Here is a 23,788-nt window from a genome sequence, read left to right on the forward strand (position 1 = left end):
CACAATACAGATAAAGAATTGCATCCAGGCTTAAGAGTTCAGGGGAGGAAGTCTTCCTAGAACATTGAGTAGATCCTTCTTCTCGAGGGTCTACTGCACTGAAAATTTAAGGTGTATGAAGACTAGAAGACAATGAGGCCATCCTAAAAACTTATAATCTAGCTTTGGAACAAAACATAAAATAATTTGGTAGTTAAATAATACTGTGCCATGTCAACAAACAGTATGCATGAGAAATCGGTGTAGGGAAATATATGTAATATAATGTGTATGTATACACAAGATATTTTACATATTTAATACCAATGTTATATAATATATATTATATATGTTACATATTGTATAATATATAATATATAACAAAGATATAGATATACCTATATTACATAATATATATTATGTTATCTAATATTATATCTAATACTGGTATTTTATAATATTATCTATTATATCTACATTTTAATATTATGTCTATATCTTTGTGGGTCTAATGTTCCTCTGGAAGCATTTGGACCTATGGAGATGATAGAAGTTGAGCTGGACCGTGAAAGGTAGGTAGGATTTGGATGGAGTATAGGACAAAACATTTTAGGTTGGAAGTTGGCTTGGGGTTCAGCATGATTCCCTCAAATAATTATGGCACATTTCAGGAAAGGGAAAGAGTCTTGGAACTGAGAATTATTTTCAGTCCTTTATTACATCAATCTTTAGAGTGCCAGTGATAGGAGATACAATTAGCCAGACAATTGAGACCAGATTCTAGAGAGTCTTAATTGTTAGGTCACTGGAAATCCTTGGAGAGTTTCAAATCATGATTTTGGTAAGTTCAGTAGATGTTGATTGGGCAGTACTGGATACATGATACTTTCTTAATGTTTCAATACATGCAAAGATGAGTAAGCCCATGGCAGGAGTGGCAGTGAGTAAAGTAAACGAAGTGCCACGGAGGAGCACTGATTTCTGTAGTGCTTAATTGAGCAGGTCCTGCTGAAGTGAGCAGGAGCAGCTTCCTGACCGTGATGCTGAGTCACACGTTAAGGGATGAATGAGATTTGGAAGAGAGGTGAATTATAAAATGATGGAGCCCACTTAGGAAAAGCGAACCATAAACTGGAAGTCCAGACACAAAAGGCATAAAATAGGAGGTGAGGTGCTAAGGATAGGAATGTAGATGGACTCTAGAGCCGCACTTTCCGATAGAATTATAACGGAGGCCACATACGTCATTAAAAATTTTCTAACAGCCTTAGTAAGAAACCAAAAAGTAATGTATCATTAATTTTAATACTATATTTTACTTAACCTGATGTTTTCCAAATATTATCCTTTCAACGTGTAATCAGTATTAAAACATGATTGAGATATTTTGGTTTTTCTGTACCAAGTCTTTGAATTCCAGTGTATGTTCCAATTGCAGGGCATCTCAATGCAGACTAGCCATGTTTCAGATGCTCAGTAGTCCCACGTGGCTGGTGGCTACTGTGTTAGCATGGGTCTAGATTGTGCAGGGCAAGGGTCAGTGATGCTAGAGATTCTGTTGAGATCATTATGGGATGATGAAATGAACATAGCTTTGATTTGAGCAGCAGTTTAAAGTTCATAGAACATTCTCATATTTATTACCTTATATGATCCTCAGAATATTGTTGCTGTTATGTTATTAGTCCCCTTTTAGAGGAGAGAAAACTGAGGCTAAGCGACTTGTCTAAGGTTGCATATTTGGTAAATACTGGGGCTGATACTAAACTCTGAGGCTGTTGATTTCCATTCCACTGCTTTTTTCTCACCATAAGATGAAAGAGCCAGACGTGGTGGCTCACGCCTGTAATGCCAGCACTTTGGGAGGCTGAGGCGGGTGGATCACTTGAGGTCAGGAGTTCAAGACCAGCCTGGGCAACATGATGAAACCCCATCTCTACTAAAAATACAAAAACTAGCTTGGCATAGTGGCAGATGCCTGTAATCCCAGCTACTCAGGAGGCTGAGGTGGGAGAATCACTTGAATCCAGGGGGTAGAGGTTGCAGTGAGCCAAGACTGTGCCACTGCACTCCAGCCTGGGTGACAGATTGAGAGCCTGTCTCTCTCTCTCTCTCTCTGTCTCTCACACACACACACACACACACACACACACACACACACACACACACAATGAAAGCAGGATTAATCACACTAGGAGACTGTTGCATGCTTGAGGTAAAGAGTGCTTAGATAAAGTGAGAGAAATAGGAATAGAAAAGCACATAAATTTTTCAAGAAAAATGATCTGAATATAGTTATTGATTGAATATAGGATATAAAGAAGAAAGTAACAAAGAGGACTGAGTTTTTCAGCCATGACACCCCTGGAAGAAAAAATAGCAGAGAGAAGGAAATTAGGAAAGAAACCTACTTAGGGAGAAAAGTCTTAAGCCTGGTTTTGGACATACTGAGCTAGAGTAGATGGCATAAAATCTATCCTCAAGGAAAAGTGACTGTTCTTAGACCCAGGGAGCCGTCCCGACCTGTCACCCTTCTTGACTCTTTCTAGTGCCGAAAGTACTTACTACTGAACCCCATTTTCTCTGAGCAGTTTAATACGATTTCTCCACTATTAATCTAAATTTGGGCTAGTTTTATATATTTTTTGAAAGGCATTGACTTTCTAAAGAGCTTTTAAATCATTCATTCACTCTAATAATATGAATCATATCTTTATATGGTAGTGTAAACTTTCCCAAGCACTCTTACCTATTATTCTCAGAACAGTCCAGGAAAGTAGGTAAAACAGACATTATCACCTAATTTTATGCAGTATCAGAGGCTAAATGACTTGCTCAGTGTCTCATAACTGGTAAGTAGCAGGATCAGGTCTGAAATCCATTTCACCTGGCCTGAGATCCATCTTTGAGGGTCCCTTTATCTGATGGGCTTCTCCTCTTGGACAGGCAAAGGAAGGATGAACTGGAGCAGAGGATGTCAGCCCTGCAGGAGAGCAGGCGGGAGCTGATGGTCCAGCTAGAAGAGCTGATGAAGTTGCTGAAGGTAAGAGCCCTTGTCCCACACTCAGCTCTTGTCATTCATCTCCCACTGCAGCCTCAGCTGCTGCCTCCCTGTGATGTCAATAGGATGAGACTAAAGGCTTGACTTTAGCCTAGAGTCAGTTTTCAGATAAATTTCCATAAATTTAGTCTAATCGAGTATAAAAGTCGTCTAAATTAGTACAGAGTCAGATTATTTAAAAAATTAGTAACTGGAAATAGGATAATGTTCTTGAGCAGTTGCTTTTATGAATAAATGAGAATGTTTATAAATAGGATATTAGCTGTGTACAAATGAATAATATTTCTCAATTACTTAAAGTTTGTTTTTTTTGTTTTTTGAGACAGAGTCTCACTCTGTCACCCAGGCTAGAGTACAGTGGCGTGATCTCTGCTCACTGCAACCTCCACCTCCCAGGTTCAAGTGATTTTCCTGCTTCAGGCTCCCCAGTAGATGGGATTACAGGTGACTGCCACCATGCCTGGCTAATTTTTTTGTATTTTTAGTAAAGATGAGGGTTTCATCATGTTGGCCAGGCTGGTCTCAAACTCCTGACCTCAGGTGATCTCCCCACCTTGGCCTCCCAAAGTGCTGGGATTACAGGCATGAGCCATTGCTCCTGGCCTTAAAGTTTCTGTTAAGACAAGTTTTCAAATATTCCACTTAAATACTTAACAAATATTAAGTGTTCTATTTCAAAAAGTAGTACAGAGGCAACCTGTATTAGGGTTCTGTAGAAAAATGGAACCAGTAGAATATATATGAAGATATATAAGAGGAGATTTATTATGAGAAGTGGCTCACATAGTCTTGGAGGTAAAGAGTCTCATGTTAATGCCATCTGCAACCAGGAGAACCAAGAAAGCTGGTGGTGTAATTCAGTCTGTCTCTGAAGGGCTGAGAACCAGGGGAACTGATGTTGTGACTCCCAGTCTGGGAGGTGGGTTGGGAGGTGAGTCATGTTGGATCACTGGTTTAAGTCCCAGAGACCACAGCCCCAAGAACTTGGGGAGCTCACATGTTTGAGGGCATAGAGGATGATGTTCTAGCAAGTCAGCCCTTCCTCTGCATTTTTCTTCCATCCAAGTCCTCAGTGGATTGAATGATGCTGCCCATGTTGGTGAAGGCGGATCTTTACTCAGTCTAATGAGTCAAATGCCAATCTCTTTTGCAAACACCCTCACAGACACACCCAGAAATTATGTTTTACCAGCTATCTGACTATCCTTTAATCCAGTAAAGCTGACACATAAAAATAACCATCGCGCAAACCAACCTAATTAAACCATTCTAATCAGCAACTTTACTGTATTAGGAATAAGATAGCTTATTAGTTCTAGGTTTAGGATATTGGGGAGCTTAATACATGCATAATAAGTCAGGTCTATCTTGTGGCATGATTGTAGCTCACTGTAACCTTGCCTGAGCTGGGTTCAAAGGATCCTCCTGCCTCAGCCTTCTAAGTGGCTAGGACTACAGCCACACAAGGTCTATCTATTCTTGTTGAAAGCTGTATTACAACCCATATACCCCAGAGCAAAGGAAGGCGTGCTTGGCATTTGAATGACCTCCCTGGACAGTTTTATTGGCATTGAATGGAAATACCTACCTGGTTACGAGGCAGCAATACCAGGGTACTTGCTCCTGCTATTACTTTCTTAGGTCCCACCCAGCGATGCTGAGAACCCACTGCATTTTGTTGTATGACACCAAGTTAACAGCCAGAGAAAATCACAAAGTGTGGAGTGCCCCAAAGGCCAGATGACAGGAGTGAATTTAATCTTGTGATAAAGGGGAGTCATTGGAGGTTTTAAAACAACAGTTCAGAAAAATACTCAGGACAAGTTAGAACAGGGAAAAACTAAAGGATAATAGGAGACTAATTGCATCCTCCAGGCCTGAAGTGACAAGGATCTTAACCCCGGGAGTGGTAGCCCAGGACAATATCAGTTTAGAGACTTTTCTTCAACTTCTCCATTCTAAGTCAGTCTCTTAGTAAAGAAGCTAGTGGGCATTAGCAACTTGGATAAATGTAGCATTTGTGTTTTAAACTGGCTTTTGACTTGCTCAAGACAATTACTGTTTTTCGTCATGAGCTGAATTGTTGGTTGTTGTTGCTGCTGTTTTTTCCCCCTGGCTTTGGCCCTGAGTGTTTGGGTTGTTTTGCATAGATATGTTTCTGCATTAACCCTGTTAGCAGGATTTTTCCTCAGAAATATTTTATGTCTGAATGGGTCTTACTTAAAGAAAATCTGATGCAAAAACCTGGCCCAAATCCCTCTAATAGTTGTCAAATATCCATCTGAGCAACCCAGTCCCTCACTCTAAATGGCAGGGATGTACTAGAGCATACGTGGCCTGTTTAACATCTGTAACCTCGTGTGGCTTTAAAGGTCCTGCTGCCGTGGAGTTAGTACACCTGTGGGATGGGAGATAATACAGTATCTGGTCAGGCGTGGTGGCTCACGCCTGTCATCCCAGCACTTCGGAAGGCCAAGGCAGGTGGATTACTTGAAGCCAGGAGTTCAAGACCAACCTGGCTAACGTGGCAAAACCCCATCTCTACTAAAAATACAAAAATTAGCCAGGCGTGGTTACATGTGCCTGTAATTCCAGCTACTCGGGAGGCTGAGACAGGAGAATTGCTTGAACCCAGGAGGCGGAGTCTGCAGTGAGTGGAGATTGTACTACTTCACTCCAGCGTGGGTCACAGAGTAAGATCCATCTCAAAAAAAAAAGGGGGGGATCCACTCATCTCTTTCCTGTGTCAAATCTGCCTTTTAGAAAGATGTTCTCAAAGATTACCCAAGCATAGCTGGAAAGCTCCTGGTGCCCCAATGTGATTTTTGTAGAACGCAAAGGTTTACATAAACTGAAGGGAAGTCAAAGTGCCTCTCCCCTGAGTAACCCTGTCCATTGCCTTTCAGTTGGATTGTCTTAACAATCCCCAGAGCTACTGACTCCAAGCCCTATGCATGCCGCCGTGGCCGTCTAGTATACCACTGATGCTTGTATTCAAGGGCTAAGCAGAAGAGCTAATGCCTGGAACTCTACTCCCAAACCCTGAGTTTCTTTATATTTGCAACTTTAATTTCAGTAAAATAAGCAGGACACCGTTGCCCCTGTAAGATCCCCTGCCAGGTTCTTAAATGCCTTACCATTTACCCATCTGACAGGCTAAGGCTATTCAGATGGGGAAGAAGGATTTGCAAATACAAATCCAGGAATATCGTCTTTTTATCCATTGACTAGAATTCACAGTTGAAAATTTCACACCCTTAGTGTCCAGATTCCTCAAAGAATTACCACATAGTCTTAATTTTTGTACTGTATGCTGATCTAAAAGGTCATACACAGGAATTATTGACTTCTATTAAAATTTCAGTATTATCCTATTGTTAAAAATACATATTCATCAACGCATAAAAGAATGCTTTAGAATCCTAATTTTAGGCCAGGCACAGTGGCTCACACTTGTAATCCCAGCACTTTAAAAGGCCGAGGTAGGCAGATCACCTGAGGTCAGGAGTTTGAGACCAGCCTGGACAACATGGTGAAACCCTATCTCTACCAAAAATACAAAAATTAGCCAAGCATGGTGGCACGTTCCTGTAATCCCAGCTACTTAGGAGGCTGAGGCAGGAGACTCACTTGAACCTGGGAGGTGGAGGTTGCAGTGAGCTGAGATCGAGTCACTGTACTCCAGCCTGGGCAACAGAGTGAGATCCTGTTGAAAAAAAACAGCAAAAAAAAAAAAACCTTCTGATTTTAATGTAAAAGGGTTGTTCTGCTTTTATTGATTTTCGGTATGCAAGCATGTAATTCTCTCATAAAATAGCAGTTAGTCAAATGGACGGTCAATCCACATGGTCCACATAGTAAATTTCCATGCCACAGAGAGTTTTTTCATTCTACTGCTTCAGTAAACTACTATATACTTTATCTTCTATCTGAAAATGATCATTTAAAGAAGGATTCATAAGAAGTGACATCATTGTTTGTTAATTCATTCGACAAAAATATTAATCCTTTTTTTGGAACAAGGCAGGGTAAAAATTAATTTTTAACAAAAATCTGTTGAGTTCCTAAGTGTCACATTAGGACCTATTTGGTATATCGTGGTGACTAGACTCAATCCCTGTCACCAAGGAGTATCAAGGACCCTCTTTCTTTGTTTTTTTTTGTTTGTTTGTTTAAGATGGAGTCTCACTCTGTCACCAAGGCTGGGGTGCAGTGGTGCAATCTTGACTCACTGCAACCTCTCTTCCTGGATTCAAGTGAGTCTCCTGCCTCCTGTCTCAGCCTCCTGAGTAGCTGGGATTACAGGCAGCTGCCACCACAACTGGCTAATTTTTGTATTTTTAGTAGAGATGGGGTTTCACCATGTTGGCCAGGCTGGTCTCTAACTCCTGAGCTCAGGTGATCCAACTACCTCAAACTCCCAAAATGCTGGGATTACAGGCATGGGCCACCCTTTATTCTTTTTAATGACATAATGTAGACTGACACTCAGGCTTTCATGTTTCTCTACATATCTTTTCCACCTGATTAATGAGTATTAATTAATTACTAGCCTCAAAACTTTGTATTGAATCTAGAAGTGTTTATATGTTGGTGTTTCTAATCTATGTTCTACTTCATTTTCCATTTGTCTGATATTGCTTTTGAAACTCATTTACTAGGCTGGGCGCAGTGGCTCAAGCCTGTAATCCCAGCACTTTGGGAGGCCGAGGCGGGTGGATCACGAGGTCAAGAGATCGAGACCATCCTGGTCAACATGGTGAAACCCTGTCTCTACTAAAAATACAAAAAATTAGCTGGGCACGGTGGTGCATGCCTGTAATCCCAGCTACTCAGGAGGCTGAGGCAGGAGAATTGCCTGAACCCAGGAGGTGGAGGTTGCGGTGAGCCAAGATCGCGCCATTACACTCCAGCCTGGGTAACAATAGCGAAACTCCGTCTCAAAAAAAAAAAAAAAAGAAACTTGTTTACCAGATGAATTCTACAGTCTTGAGTTTCAGCCTCATTTGCAAATGTTTATCTAGTTTGAGTGTAAATTTTTATGTAAATGACCAACAGTGGCTATGCCATTGCTTTGACCACTTTGCCAGACCTCATTCATGTGGAAGAGACTCACATGTTTTTAAGTGACATAAGCAGTTCTAAGTTTACACTTTACAATTAAGGTGTTATTACCCCCTTTTAAACCACTTTGGCACTATCCGTTGTCATCAGTCAATATTTAGTGACCCCAGTTGACTAGTTGACAACACAGAGGCTCCCTGACGTTGGATCTGACCTGTTTACCATGTTAACAGAGCCTAAAAGGCTTTATCTGAATAAGTTTTCTGAGTTTAAATTATACCACACCATCCTAAACAACACTTTGCCAAAGTCCACTCTCTCCTAATACTAGGGCACATGGAAGGCCTCTAAGTCCTGGAAGCACTGTCCTGCCCACTGTTCCCATCCTAGCCTGATCTGTGTCTACTGCAAATTATGATTTCTTTCCTGACAAACTTAAATTGCAGTCACCAGATGTCCAAGTATGAAACATTGCTTTCTGAAATTTCCCTGTTCTATTGAACCACAGCAGTGTTCTCTCTAATACCAAACCTGGAGAAAACTGTGAAAGTAGAGGGATGTCTTAGAAACAGTTGTAAGAAATTACATGCTAGTCTTCTGACCTGATACAATTTCAGCGTGTTAGGATTGCCCCATCCCTCCCCAGCCATCGCACTTTCCACTTCAACACAGTGCCAGCAATGAAAACATTGTATAATTGTTTGATAACTGTCCTATGAGTGTTTGCCTTGCCTCATGAATATAAGAAAAGTGTCCTGTCCCGAAGGGAAGTCTGGCAAGGAAGAGAGCTTGCTTCCTAACTGTAAAGCAGGTGCACAAGCAAAAGTGCTGCAACTCCTCCAAGCTGCCAGAGCCAATGCTCAGCACTCTGTGCCTGGACTCCTGTGAGTTTAGCTTTGGTCAGGCTAAAGCATCTGGCTTTGATTGTGAAGAGCACCTTCCTGTGCCAAGTTGGAGTCTCCTTAAGAGATTTCTCAGTGCCCATTTATTTCTACTCCCTGTCTCTCCCTTGCAGCAATAAAAATTATGTTCTCCAAGTGTTTTTACCCTCTCCCTTTTGTAATTCCTTTGCTTTACTGAGGTCTTTCTCACCATTGCAGCCAGATCTATAGACTGTGTGAGAGCAGGAGCACTTACCATTCCTAAGACTTCCACATACATGTTCAGTAAAGACTGGCTGCGTGGATTGGTCCAATTTAAAGAGAACCATTTCACAGATTTTAGATTTACATACTAGGCTAAACAGCTGAGGTTTTCTGACTACAGTGATCCATATGAGGCACAGAAAGTTGAAATGAGAGAGACCCATTAAAAGAGTATGCAAATCAATAGGAAGAAAACAGAAAAGACAGGGTAGATGAGTAGCAAAAAACTGAAGCGAGGGAAACTTGAAAGTGTTCTCTTTATCCTTTTTCCTACAGCATCTAGTAGTGCATTCATTTGGGCAGTCAGCTGATAGCCAGCAATTGACTGTTCTATGTACCATCATTGAAAGGTTCTAAAAGGCAGACCAGCTGGGTGCGGTGGCTCATGCCTGTAATCCCAGCACTTTGGGAAGCTAAGGTGGGTGGATCACCTGAGGTCAGGAGTTTGAGACCAGCCTGGCCAACATAGTGAAACCCTGGCTCTACTAAAAATACAAAATTAGCTAGATGTGGTGGCCCGTGCCTGTAATCCCAGCCACTGGGGAGGCTGAGGCAGGAGAATCGCTTGAACTCAGGAGACGGAGGTTGCAGTGAACGCAGATCGCACCACTGCACCCCAGCCTGGGCAACAAGAGCAAAACTCCATCTCAATAAATAAATAGATAGATAGATAAATAAATAAAAGACAGAGACCATTTCTTTATGTTTCCAGTGCTTTCTGCCTGAGAGATATTAAATAAACCTGTGTTCAATTAATGAAAAACTGAAGTCAAGAATTTTTTTTTTTTGAATGACCTTTCAGGGTCTCCAAGCAGTTTCCAGTTTATTGGGGGAAGTGGGTATGTATGGGATTCACTGAAGAAAAAAAAAAAAGACACTGTGCCTGAAAGCAGGTAGACGTGGGTACAGTTCCAACATGTTAAGTCTGGAGAGGGGATCAAATAAGAAAAGAACCTGTCAGTAGAATTGCTAGTTGGGAAGTTATTAGAGCAATGGGTCTCAGACTTATATGCACTAGAATCAGAGACAAGATTGAAGGCTCTGCTGTGTCCCACCCCTAGAGCTTCGTTTTGGTGGGGATAGGGTGTGGCACTAAGTTTACATCTCTTGACAAGTTCCCAAGGGATGCCGATGCTGCTGGTCTGTGTTCTATGCACTGAAAACCACTTGCCTAGATAAATGTACCTAAACACGTGTAAATATGGTGAATAATGAAACAGAATGATCATTCGAATTTCAAGTCATGGTTGAACTTCCTCTTTCAGATTCCCCGAAATAGCTGTGGGACCTTAGGCAGGTCAGGCCCTCTAGGCCTGTTTCATCTTCACTAAGAGTATTGGACTGGGTGGTTTCTAAGGTTCTTTCCTTCTAGCTCTGGGAGTTAGCATTGAATCACTCACCGGGCTGAGGCCTGCCGCTTGCTTTGTCCTCTGATGCTCCCGTGGGGGACGGGGCCTTTGCTCTCAGCACCCATGGGCTTGGCCTGGTTTGCCTGATTTTTCTGTCATTTATTCCCAGTGTTTGTGGTGATGGGCATTAATTTCTCTCCTTTTTTCCTCTGCCTTTTTTTTTTCATCTTCAACACCTCCAGGAAGAAGAGCAAAAGCAGGCAGTAAGTGAACTTCAGAATTTCCCACCAGACTCTCACTCCTTTTGCATGTTCTTTCTTTCTTTACATAATGTTTCTCTTCTCCCTGAACATCATCTCTGAAGAGAGTTTTATGTGTAAAGCCCTCAGTGGTTCTCCTCGTGATGTTGTAAAATGACCTGAAAGTTCAAGGCATGTTTACCCGGTAGAGCATGTTCTTAATACCAGAGCTTGTAAGTACCCATCTGTTGTGCTTATTGAAGTGTGCATGATTAGCCAGGCTACCATTGCATTTTCTGCTCTTTCATTCTCTGTAGTTTTGCATCTGGAGTGATTTTAATTGCTTGAAACAACTTTTTGGGGTGCTGGGGTGACCTCATGTCATGAATGAATGTGCATGAAAATGAGGACTTCCTTTGCTACCTGGAGATGTCCTGCAGTCTTGACTAGGTTTCTGGATGTGGGGCTGCGCCAGCCTTCATAACAAAATTCCTGACGACGACTGAGACGCTGGCTACTTATAGTGATTTCCGGTTCAGAACCTACTCCAGAGGGTGTTCAGCCTTCTCCGAGCTGTGCGGCTGTTGCGTGTTTGGGGGAGTTTTAGGTTTCTTTTTGTTTTTCCTGATAGCCACTGACCCACTCAAGAAAGTCAATTGCAGGCTTATCTACAATATTAGCACCGTATGTTTATATAACAGAGTAAAGTCTCAAAGCATGCATTTTTAAAGTTGAAGCTGAGTTTTCATTTACCTTGGAGCTTTTTTTTCCTTTAGGAGAGAAATATAAAATGTTTAATTTTAAAAATTTACCCTTTTTTAAAAAAAAACACAAATGTACACGTTTTAGATTAGGAATGTAAAACATTGTACTTATAATTTCCAGCTAGGAGAGCAGTGGGACCATAGAGTAAAAGGGAGAGGAAAGGAAAGACAAGATGGGTGGTGAGGGGAAGAGGTGAGAGCAAGGTGCAGAGGAGACAGACTGTCAGAAAGGCGGAAAGAAGATGGCGCATGGCGTCAAGAGTGGCCAACACCCCAGAAATCTGATGGCTTTCATGGAACCAAAGTACTCTTGTTTTGGTTTTTGCTACATTTGGTTTTGCTTTTTTCTTCATTCACACAGAGTTTATTGCTTCCGTTTCTGGCACTCCTGCATCAGTAGGTACATTTGGATGGGCAAAGCAGAAATGGTTGGCAGTCAGGCCCAGCCATTACATGCTTCTTCCCGGAAGTGACACGCTCACTTCCTCTCCATTTCATTGGCCAGAGTGAGTCACATGACCACACTCCACCTCAAGAGGGGGCTGGGAAGTCTAATCCTCCAGCTTGTCCAGAAGTCCCAGAGAGGCAGATGTTGGAAATACCTCCCCCAAGTAGGCATATGAATGAGACCATTGGAGGGAGAGGAAGGAGACCACATATCCTCCTGGCTCCTGATAGTCTCATCCCTTGTTATGCAGTATTCCCTTCCTGCTGACCCAGGGTGTCATTTCACCTGTGGTTGCTGACCACCAGTGTCCCCTCTTTCTCTTCAGCCCTCCATACCCCAGAGGTGCACTTTGCTGCTGCAGCCACTTGCTGCAAACCTACTTCCAACAGTCTGCCCAGACTGGCACAGCATCTCCTAATCTCCCTCTGTGTGTGCCTGCTCCAAGTGAGCAAGGACTGGAAACGCCCTACACCTCACCTGAATACTCTTTCAGAAGAGGGCAGGCATTGTGGATATTTATCTTAGTGGTATCAGTAGAGCTTCCAGTAGACATTTCATTTTTAAAATTTTTATGGATTACCATGTAATCCAAGAAACAGGAATTGCCACTGCTATGATATTAGTTCTGAGGTCAATTTAAAGCTAGCCTTGAGCAGACAGGGGATTAAATCACAACATGTTGGTTTCAGTGAACTTTCATTCTGTGTGAGATCACCATCCCCTTGAAGCTGGCAAAATGAGAACCTAGACTGCTGAAGCCTGTCTCTAATGAGCCACTGTGGGTATACCTTGGGAGTTCTCCATGGCTAGGGGCCTGAGCTCATGTCCAAGTCCCTGTAGTCTCATAGGACTGTCCATAGCATGAATTGGTACAATGTGTTTTTTTCCTCAGCTTTCCCCACCATGGTATGAGGTAAGAAGTGCTGCTCTGTTGACTTAGGTAGAAATATCTTTCTGTCCACTTCATAGGTTGAAACTGGACTCATCCAAGTTCAGCTCTGAGGCTCAAATTTGGACTGACTGAATGACTATATAATTCAATGTTTTTCAGATGTACAACTAAAAAGACTATAAAGCTTTAGAACTAGCTTCTGTTTAATCCCTGTTATTATTGAATGACAGACAAAAATGTAGGAGTATACAACACAGAACTATGATGTAACCCTAACCTTTCCCTCCCTTTTGATAGGTAAGACATTTCTTTCCTATCAAAATGTCTTACCCTAAATGGGTAAGAAAATAATGGTATAACTTGTTAGCTTGCAATTAGGATTTTTTTTTTTTTTTAGATACAGTCTTGCTCTGTCCACTGTTCCCAGGCATGAGTACAATGGTGCGATCTCAGCTCACTGCAACATCCGCCTCCTGGGTTCAAGTGATTCTCTTTCCTCAGCCTCCCAAGTAGCTGGGATTATAGGCACCTGACACCACACCCAGCTAATTTTTGTATTTTTAGTAGAGATGAGGTTTTGCCATGTTGTCCAGGCTGGTCTCAAACTCCTGACCTCAAGTGATCCACCCGCCTCGGCCTCCCAAAGTGCTGTAATTACAGGCATGAGTCACCATGCCTGGCCAAAATTTTAAGAAGAATTGTAAAAGACTTTTAAAATGAAGAATTTACTAGATGTGCTTCCCAAAACTGGCTCTGTAAATCCAGTATAGAGAACTTTTGATAGCGTCCACCTTCTTGCTGCATTCCCCTTTAGGGATTTACTATTTACTACCACCAGGATCTCTTTCTACCCACAGAACACTCTGACACTCTCTGCAGACACCAGCTGGCTGTCCTACAGCTGGGTGTCCTGACACTGCCTGGAGTCAGGGCAGAGCCCACACGTTAAGGGCTCTGTCCCACAAAACTGCCTCACACTTCAGACACCAATCGCAAGTAGTCATTTTCCAGGTTACCCACACTTCTGTCCGATTTGGCTACAAATCAGGGCTCCCACAACCCCTTCTTCAGGTTCAGTAATTTGCTGAAATGGTTCATGAAACTCAGAGAAGCACTTTCCTCCCTATTACCGGGTGATTTTAAAGGTTATTATAAGGGCACAGGTGACCATCCAAGGTGAAGATGTACATAGGGCAAGTTCCAGAAGGGTCTAGGAGCTTCGGTTCCCATGGAGTTGGGGCATATACCACCTCCTGGCATATAGATGTGCTCACCAACCCGGAGCTATCCAAACTCCTCTGTTTAGGGTTTTTATGGAGGTTCCATTCTGTATGCACGATTGATTTACACATTGGCCATTGGTGATTAACTCAATCTCCAGCCCCTTTCCCCTCCCCAAGACCTGCTGGAAGGGGCTGAAAGTTTCAACCCTCTAATAATGCCTTGGTCTTTCTGGCAACCAGTCCCCATCCTAAAGCTATCCAAGATCCTCTAAGCCCAGTCATCTCATTAGCATGCGAAAGACACCTACATCACTCTGGAGATTCCATGAATTTTAGAAGCTCTTGTGCCAGGAACCTGGGATGGAGGCCAAATATATATTCATTATATCATAGTATTACAGGGTTGCTTTGGCATTTGGGAAACTTGAGACAAATGGGCAATAATTATGTCTTTATTTATTTATTTATTGAGATGGGGTCTCACTCTGTCACAAGGCTGGTGTGCAATGGCACAATCTTGGCTCACTGAAACCTCCGACTCCCTGATTCAAGCTATTTTCCTGCCCCAGCCTCCCAAGTAGCTGGGATTACAGGCGCCTGCCACTGTGCCCAGCTAATTTTTATATTTTTAGCAGAGACAGAGTTTCACCATGTTAGCCAAGACGGTCTCAATCTTCTTATCTCGTGATCCGCCCGCCTTGGCCTCCCAAAGTGCTAGGATTACAGGCGCGAGCCACCACACCTGGCGTAACTGTGACTTTAAAAGCTTGGATGCTGTGGTTCTGCCTTCAGCCTCAGCCACTTTTGTGGTGCTTTCAGTGGCATCAGTACCTCAACTGACATTCTTCTGCCTTTCCTCTCTCTATTCCCCACTCCTTCCCTTCTCTTTTCTCAGATCTAAGGGTTATAATGAGGGGGAAACTGCCTAGCTCTTTCAGATAAGACTTCACTGAGTGAGTGTTCAGCCCATGATTTACCCTACAGTTTAACAGGCTCAGGAACTACATCGCATCAGTTGAGTATGGGCTGGTTAGGCCTATGATCATCATCAGACTGATTAAAGGGCCATGTCTGCCTTTTTCACTATTGTATCCCGCCTCTAGCCCAACCTGCCACACAGTAGATACTCAGTAAATATTTGCTGAATGAAAACCAGTATTAACCAATTTTACAAGACTTTGACTTACAGACTGTATGAATTAATAATTGTATTAATTATAAAGAACATAACTTGTTCAAATACCTATAGCAGTGATTTTGCTTAAGGCATTCCCAGATAGATTCATTCAGGAGACTAAATTATAGCTCAGAAATACCCTTTATAAAAAGGAATCTGATTTCCCAAGAAAGCAAATAATAAAAATAAAAATAATTTTTAATAAAGGAATATGAAAAAATTCAGTGTTACCAAAAAAATAGGAACACCAAGCTGATTAGTATTATTATTAACATTGTTATTTCTGTCTAAAGGAAACACACTGATATGTAGCATAAAAATCACTCTCTTTAAAAAATACGAATAATCTACAAAATACAGGATATCTATAGTTATTTGCATCATTTGACAGTATTTTGAGCACTACTCAGTAAAAGCCCAGTGCCCCCAGTCAGAAATATGGTTGTAGGATTCATCACCATGTTACAGAGGGTCACTAGGGTCACCACAGACTGATTAGGTCCCTACTGGCAATGGTGTTCATGACCATTGGTGCACTCGAGCTATGGGCTACCCTGGTTTTGATCAAACAATATCGCAATCCTAGCCTGAAAGACTGCAGATGTACAAGTTCATTCTAGGAACCTGTTAGGGTTCCATTTTTCCCAGTGACTCAGCACACCATAAAATGTCACTGCTGGGTCTCTAACACCACAATCACTGAGCTATCCAAGGCACGGGGTTCCGTTTATTCATGAAGGCTGTTTCCTCCAACATTTCTCTGATCTCTCCTATTAGAAGTTAATTATCAAATAGTGATCATCTGGCTTAAAGACTGTAACTTTATATATCTTTTATAGAACATTTTATATAATGATCATCAGGCTTAAAGACTGTAACTTTAGACAATAAGAGTTATATAAGGATAGGAAGCTCCTTCAGGGTGGCCTTGGCCCAGCTTAGGTAGTGGGGCAGTGGTCCAAAGGGTAATATAATTAGTGGAATTTTGGGGAATTAGCTAAGAGAACATTGCCATATTTGGGACCTTTCTTTCCTTTTACTTCAGTGAGTTGGGCTGTCACATGGGATCTTGTCATCATGCCGTATATGATTTCCAAGACCCAGACAAATACCCAGCTACAGCTATACCAAAGAGAGCATGGTTTGGCCTGGCTCCAGGATACCGCATTTCTGATCACAGCTCTACCAGATGTGCCTCAAAAGAAGGTCACTCACTGTTTAGTTAGCAATGGTTGACCCATAAGGGCTCCCATAAACCTCATGAATATTAACTTTGTAAGTTTAAGAGAAAGTACTTTCACAAACAAACCTATGCGACACGAAAAAGAAATCTCCTCTTTGGTCATTAAAGAGATTGTTGGTGGGCCAGGCACAATGGCTCATGCCTGTAATCCCAGCACTTTGGGAAGCCAGGGCAGGCAGAACACGAGATCAAGAGATTCAGACCATCCTGGCCAACATGGTGAAACCCCGTCTCTACTAAAAATACAAAAATCAGCCGGTCACGGTGGCAGGCGCCTGTAGTCCCAGCTACTTGGGAGACTGAAGCAAGAGAATCTCTTGAACCCAGGAGGCTGCGGTTGCAGTGAGCTGAAATTACGCCACTGCACTCCAGCCTGGCAACAGAGTGAGACTCCATCTCAAAAAAAAAGATTGTTGGTGAACCTCTTGATGTCAGCATGCCTCATGGGTCATGTTCCCTTCTTAGCCTTTGGATACATCTCACTGGGAAGCAATTCAGATTCACATGCTTCTGCAATCTTTGGAGCTCTCTGGCTCCATAATCCTCTGAAATAGAAGCCTGAGTCTGTTTCTCGAAGGGCAAACGATTGCCATTCATTTATGTATTTAGCAGTGTTTTACTATATATGTTCAAGGCAATGAGCTTGGTCTTTTGGAGGACAAAAAGAGAAATCTTACACAAATACCACCATCAAATAGGCTGAAAGTTATTTCATGGATGATATGATGCCCTAAATGCAGAAACACAAGCCAGGTCAGTGGTCTCCTGGGCCTCAGGCACCGCTGCAGGCTTCCTAAATTTACAAACTGCACAGATGTCTGTTGGTAAATGAGGATTGCTGTGCTATAGGTAGGACTCTGCCACAAACCTTTAGTCTGGGTCGCCGTCCTAGGATATGTGCATAGACTGTCTGCGAGCGCTGGCTCCCGCCCACATGCGGCCTCGTGAGAGTCTTGCAGGGTGTATTCATCCGTCCGCCTTGGCACCTGTACTCACTGTAGGGACCTGGCAGTTTGTTGTTTGTTATTTTTTTCCCCAGAAAGTGGAACTATCACTATAATATTAAAAATGGGTTTGGTTTTTCTTTTTTTTTTTTTTTTGAGACAGAGTTTTGCTCTTGTTGCCTAGTTGGGAGTGCAATGGCACGATCTCAGCTCACTGCAACCTCTGCCTCACAGGTTCAAGTGATTACTCCCAAGTAGCTGAGATTACAGGCCCATGTCACCACACCCAGCTAATTTTTGTATTTTTAGTAGAGACAGGGTTTCACCATGTTGGCCAGGCTGGTCTCAGACTCCTGACCTCAGGTGATCCACCTGCCTCAGCCTCCCAAAGTGCCGGGATTACAGGCATGAGCCACCACACCCAGCCATGGTTTTTCTTTATGACTAAGTATAAGTTTATTGAGCCCAAAGCTTGAGGATGGCCCCCCAGGAGCAAAGATTCAAATTGCCCTGAATATACACTCCAATTAGCAGCAGTTACAATGGGTTTAAAAAAAAAAAATGAAAAGGTAGTTCCTAAGTTGTTTACCAAGAACTTACGTTAAAGTAACATAAGCAGGACACGTGTTTTCAGGATCTCCTGAGGATTGTGTCACAGGCCAAGTAAGTTTTAAAAAAATAATAACATAGGCTGGGCACAGTGGCTCACACCTGTAATCCCAGCACTTTGGGAGGCCAGGGTAGGTGGATCACAGGGTCATTAGTTCAAGACCAGCCTGGCCAACATGGTAACACTCCATCTCTACTAAAACAAACAAACAAACAAACAAAATTAGCCAGGCATGGTGGCACACTCCTGTAATCCCAGCTACTTGGGAGGCTGAAGCAGGAGAATCGCTTAAACCCAGGAAGCAGAGGTTGCAGTGAGTTGAGACAACACCATTGCACTCCAGCCTGAGTGACAGAGCAAGACTCCATCTCAATAATAATCATAATGATATAAGCTATTGATTATCTATGCATTATTCTTTTTATCACAAATTCCAGGAACATGAAGCTAATGGGTGAGGCAGGTCTTCAGAAACAAAATGCCCTTAAACAGCTGCCCCCGGATATGACAGGGAGGTGTGACTGAAATCCCATACCTGTGTCTCTCAAGACCTCAAAAATTTTGAATACCTCATATAAAAATAACTCAGACTGCCCCAAGCACCTAACAGGAGTCCAAGGATACAAGGGAAAAATAGCTTTTGGGGTCTAGGCTGCACCCCTCAGTATTTTCCATCACTCTTCATTAGTGTCAGGCTGAGAGATTTCCCTACCTACTTCTTAAATTTCCCTCCTGTACTATATGTCTGTCTTTTCCTCTCCTGATGAGAATGCACACAGCATATAAAAACCATCCTTCAAGGTCTCCAAGAAAATTATCTCCTCAGCCAACTGAAGAAATTCTTCCATTAGAAGACTGTTGAATTCCTAGGACACACTGCCTTCCTCAGAATATTATAGACTCACTCTCAGCAAGGCATTCACCAAAAAGGCTGAAGAAAAAATGGCTTGTAGGTTTGGAGCCTAAGAATCTAGGGAAATGATGGGTGTCATTTACTGAATAAGTGAAAATAGAGACATGATCTGTGTTAGGAGAGGACTTTGATCTGATTTTGGACATGTGCAACTGAAATTTCAGTGGAGTAAAAGGGCTAGCAATATAGACTTGGAACCCTTCAACACAGAATGAGGATTGAAACCATAAACGTGAGCCTTAGGGAAAACCCATAGTAGACAAAAGGAAGAAAGAGGAGGCAGGAGGACTGTCAGTTCTCCTGGAAGCCCAGATAGTTGCAAGAAGGAGGAGGTTAGTAAGACAATAAGACAAGGAAGACCATGAATTTGGCAATAAGGAAGTTATCAGCAACTTGAGAAAGAATGTTCAGGCCGGGCGTGGTGGCTCAAGCCTGTAATCCCAGCACTTTGGGAGGCCGAGGCAGGTGGATCACAAGTTCAAGAGATCGAGACCATCCTGACCAACATGGTAAAACCCGTCTCTACTAAAAAATACAAAAATTAGCCGGGCGTTTGGCGTGCACCTGTAGTCCCAGCCACTCAGGAGGCTGAGGCGGAAGAATCGCCTAAACCCGGGAAGCGGAGGTTGCAGTGAGCCGAGACTGCGCCACTGCGCTCCAGCCTGGCGACAGAGCAAGACTCCGTCTCAAAAAAAAAAAGAAAAGAAAATGTTCAGTAAAGTAGTAGAGTGCACACAACTCTGAGCAGTGGGCTTTGTCCTCTTCAACCCCTTCAGCACCACCTCCTGTCAAATCATGTAACCCCACTGAACGAAGATTTAAATCTGTGAATTACACGCGAATGGACTGCCCTTCCCACTAATCGAGTCTTGTTGGCTGTATCTCATCTTTTTCATCTGAACAAGCACATGACCTTTACAAACCTCATTTTCTTCATCTGTGAACTTCCAGCTCCAAAGTTCTTTGATCCTTTCATCATTGTACCAATTGGTATTCTGGAGTAAGTCTATAGACTGAGAAGGGTCTATAGAAATCTATTTGGGTCGTGGCCTATAGAGAATGGAATGAATGAATGAATGAATGAAATCCAGTTGATTTTATTTCACTGATTTCTCCTTTCCTGACTTTGAAATCCGGTGGCCCTCACTTCATTGTCTGGATTTTCTTTCAATAACTTCTTCCCTAATGTTTATTCATGCTAGCCTCCCACCTGCCATTTTTCCAGATACAAGAAAGTATCCTAAGAAAACATCAGCTGCATCCCTGATCCCCTTCTCCTCTGTCTCCCTTCTCCTGTGGCTCACCTGTGTGATTCCTGGCCATGTCCCCAGCAGGACAGGATTCCCTGGCATTCTTCCTCTCTGTTCTGCCTCACCCCAGCATCTTCTCTCAGCCTGAGATTATCTCTATAACCCTTCACTCTGAGAGGCTCTGGAGGCATTTCCTCAAATCATGAAGCTGTACCAGTCTCTAGGGTAATAGGTTTTATAGCTGACTCTCAGGTTGGTTCTGATGTTCCATATTAACGATAATGCTAAGGTTTGGAATGTCCTTCACAGAAAAGAACATCTGCTTAGTTTCTTGAAAGATGCATGTTATAACAAGCACTGTAGACTCTTGCACTCTTCTCTATTTACTCCTAGCCATAGTTTGGCACTATGCATTTGGAGCTGCAATATAGATGTCCTGATGTTTAAAAAAAGAAAAGTAGAGGCTGTTTTATAAAATTACAGACAATGCAGTTCACTGCAGCTAAAGTGGTTACTTTTTTTTTTTTTTTGAGATGGAGTCTCACTCTGGTGTCCAGGCTGGAGTGCAGTGGTGTGATCTTGGCTTACTGCAGCCTCCACCTCTGGGGTTCAAGCGATTAGCTCCTGCCTCAGCTTCCCGAGTAGCTGGGACTACAGGTGCGCATCACCACACCCAGCTAATTTTTGTTTTTTGAGTTTTTTTTTTTTTTGTAGAGCTAGGGTTTCATTATGTTGGCCAAGCTGGTCTTGAAGTCTTGACTTCAAGTGATCCGCCTGCCTCAGCCTCCCAAAGTGTTGCCACCATGCCTGGCCAAGTGGTATTTTGTTAACTATTTTTTTTATTTCAGTTCCTTTTGGGGGACAAGTGGTTTTTGGTTATATGGATGAGTTATTTAGTGGTGAATTCTGAGATTTTGGTTCACCCATCACCCAGCTAGTATACATTGCACCCAATATGTGTTTTTTTTTTATCCTTCAGCCCCCTTCCAACCTCTCCCTTCCGAGTCTCCATGGTCCATGACATCACTGTGTATGTTTTTGAATACTCATAGCTCACCTCCCACTTGTAAGTGAGAACATACAGCATCTGGTGTTCCATTTCTGAGTTACCTCACTTACAACATTAGCCTCCAGGTCCATTCAGGTTGCTGCAAATGACACTCCATTCCTTTTTATGGCTGAGTAGTATTCCATGGTGTATATAAATAAAGAATTCCATATTTTCTTTATCCACTCATTGGTCGTTGGGCACTCAGGCTGGTTCTGTATCTGCAGTTGTGAATTGTGCTGTAATAAACGTGTGTGTGCATGTGTCTTTTTCATATAATGACTTCTTTTCTTTTGGGTAGATAACCAGTAGTGGGATTGCTGGATCAAATGTTAGATCTACTTTTAGTTCTTCAAAGAATCTGCACCCTGTTTTCTATAGTGGTTGTACTAATTTATATTCCCACCAGCCGTGTATAAGCATTCCCTTTCTACCACATCCATGCCAATATATATATTGTTTTTGGACATTTCAGTAATGACCATTCTTGCAGGAGTAAGGTGGTATCTGATTGTGGTTTTGATTTGCATTTCCCTGATGATTAGTGACACTGAGCATTTTTCATATGTTTTTGGCCATTTGTATATCTTCTTTTGAGAAATGTCATGTCATTTGCTAAAGTGGTACTTTTATTATAGTAGGAATCCATGCCTGCTCACCATTGCTCTGCACAGACGGCTAACCATAAACCCTTCAGTGATTTTTTTATTATGTATTATTAATTTAAATGTACATACAATTATTTATTAATTGCTTTCACATTTAACATTTCAACTCCTATTTTTAACCTGCTCAGACCTCAGAAAAGCAAGAGAGAATCTTGGAGACTCTCAGATCTGTGGCCACCCCAGGACATTCCAACTGTGCAGAAGATACAGCAGTCAATTCTTGGGCCCCTTGAAGGTCTAACTAACCTGAGGCTCCTGGCTGCCTGCCCTTCTTCCCACAGCAGCTCACCACCCAGGAAAACAGCTCTGGGAGGACCATCCTCTGTATGCCCTCACGACTAAGTCACCCTCAGCCATCCTTCTCATCCTCAGCACTCGTGACATTTGGGGCCGGATAACTCTCTTTTTGCGAGTGGTTGGCACATGTGTTGTAGAACATTTAGCAGCATCCTTGACTTTACCCACCGAGCGCCAGTAGTAGCCTCTACTTTCAGGTCCCTAGCAGGTGACATTGCCCCCTTTGTTCGTTGGAACCCCTGCTCTGAGCCCAGAGAACCTTTCTCTGTGATACCAGTATCAGCCTCCACGGCATTTTCAGAATGCCTTGTTCTGAGATTTGGGTATGGGAAGGATGGGACCCCACAGGTCCCTCGTCTTTACATATTTCCTGCTTCTGTTGATGCCATTATCGGCACTCCCTGTATCCCTACCAGCCATCACCAGCCTCCTGCTCTGCCCTCTCAGTTGCCAACTTCTAGTCAGTTTTCCCTCCCAAAAGTTGCTCTCCCTTTTTCTATTCCTATACATCATTCCAGCCTCCATGATCTGTCACCTGGTTTTGGAGAAGCCTCTTTATTGATAGAACCCCTATCTCTTGTCTCTCGCTTCTCAGTCCCTCCCTGCCATTGCCCAGAGCTGGATTCCTGAGCACAGACCAGACTGGCCACATCCCTCCCCTCCTTAGAAACCCTCACCGGCTCCTCTAGCCTCTGCCTGTAGCAGGAGTCAGTGGACTTTTTCTTAAAAGATTAGATAGTAAATATTTTAGGGTTTCCAGGGCAAACCAGTTATTATGTAGGTACTGTATGGTTATACAGTTATATATTTAAAATGTAACCATTAACAAATGTAAAAATCATTCTTAGCTCATGGTCTGAAAAGAATGGTGAAAAAAATAGAACATTTTATTAATTTAGTTAGTTATTTTGAGAAGGAGTCTTAGACTGTCATCCAGGGTGGAGTACAGTGGCTCAATCTTGGCTCACTGCAGCCTCCACTTCCCAGGTTCAAGTGATTCTCCTTGCCTCAGCTTCCCGAGTAGCTGGGATTACAGGCACACACCACCACACCCAGCTATTTTTTTGTATTTTTAGTAGAGATGTGTTTTCACCATGTTGGCAAGGCTGGTCTTGAACTCCTGACCTCAAGCAATCTGCCTGCCTCAGCCTCCCAAAAGTGCCAGGATTACAGGCATGAGCCACTGCACCTGGCCAGAACATTTTTAATGGTGGTGAGTTGAGCCAGGCATGGTAGCTCACACCTGTAATCCCAGCACTTTGAGAAACTGAGGCAGATGGATTGCTTGAGCCCAGGCATTTGAAATCAACCTGGGCAGCATGGCAAAATTTCATCTCTACAAAAAAATACAATATTTAGCCAGGCACAGTGGCACATACCCGTAGTGTCAGCTACTCAGGAGGCTGAGGTGGGAGGATTACTTGAGCTCAGGAGGTCAAAGCTCTGGTGAGCCATGATCGCACCACTGCACTCC

At 42.8% G+C, this 23,788-nt stretch overlaps 1 protein-coding gene across 44 annotated transcripts in view; it reads left to right on the forward strand.

Annotated features, from left to right (window-relative positions):
* DTNB (dystrobrevin beta) overlaps positions 1-23,788 on the forward strand; it is a 307,598-nt gene that overhangs the window by 254,905 nt on the left and 28,905 nt on the right. For 27 of the 44 annotated variants that reach the window (XM_017964498.5, XM_035273002.3, XM_078349784.1 and 24 more), the window contains 2 exons: positions 2,926-3,022; positions 10,841-10,861. In XM_017964498.5, the coding sequence (XP_017819987.1) occupies positions 2,926-3,022; positions 10,841-10,861 (118 nt within the window). Of the gene's footprint in view, positions 1-2,925; positions 3,023-10,840; positions 10,862-22,145; positions 22,347-23,788 lie in introns of those variants that run through there. The other 17 variants (XM_078349787.1, XM_078349769.1, XM_078349773.1 and 14 more) reach the window with 2 other exon arrangements.

The sequence above is a fragment of the Callithrix jacchus genome, chromosome 14, assembly GCF_049354715.1.
Source record: "Callithrix jacchus isolate 240 chromosome 14, calJac240_pri, whole genome shotgun sequence".
NCBI classification, from domain to species: domain Eukaryota; kingdom Metazoa; phylum Chordata; class Mammalia; order Primates; family Cebidae; genus Callithrix; species Callithrix jacchus.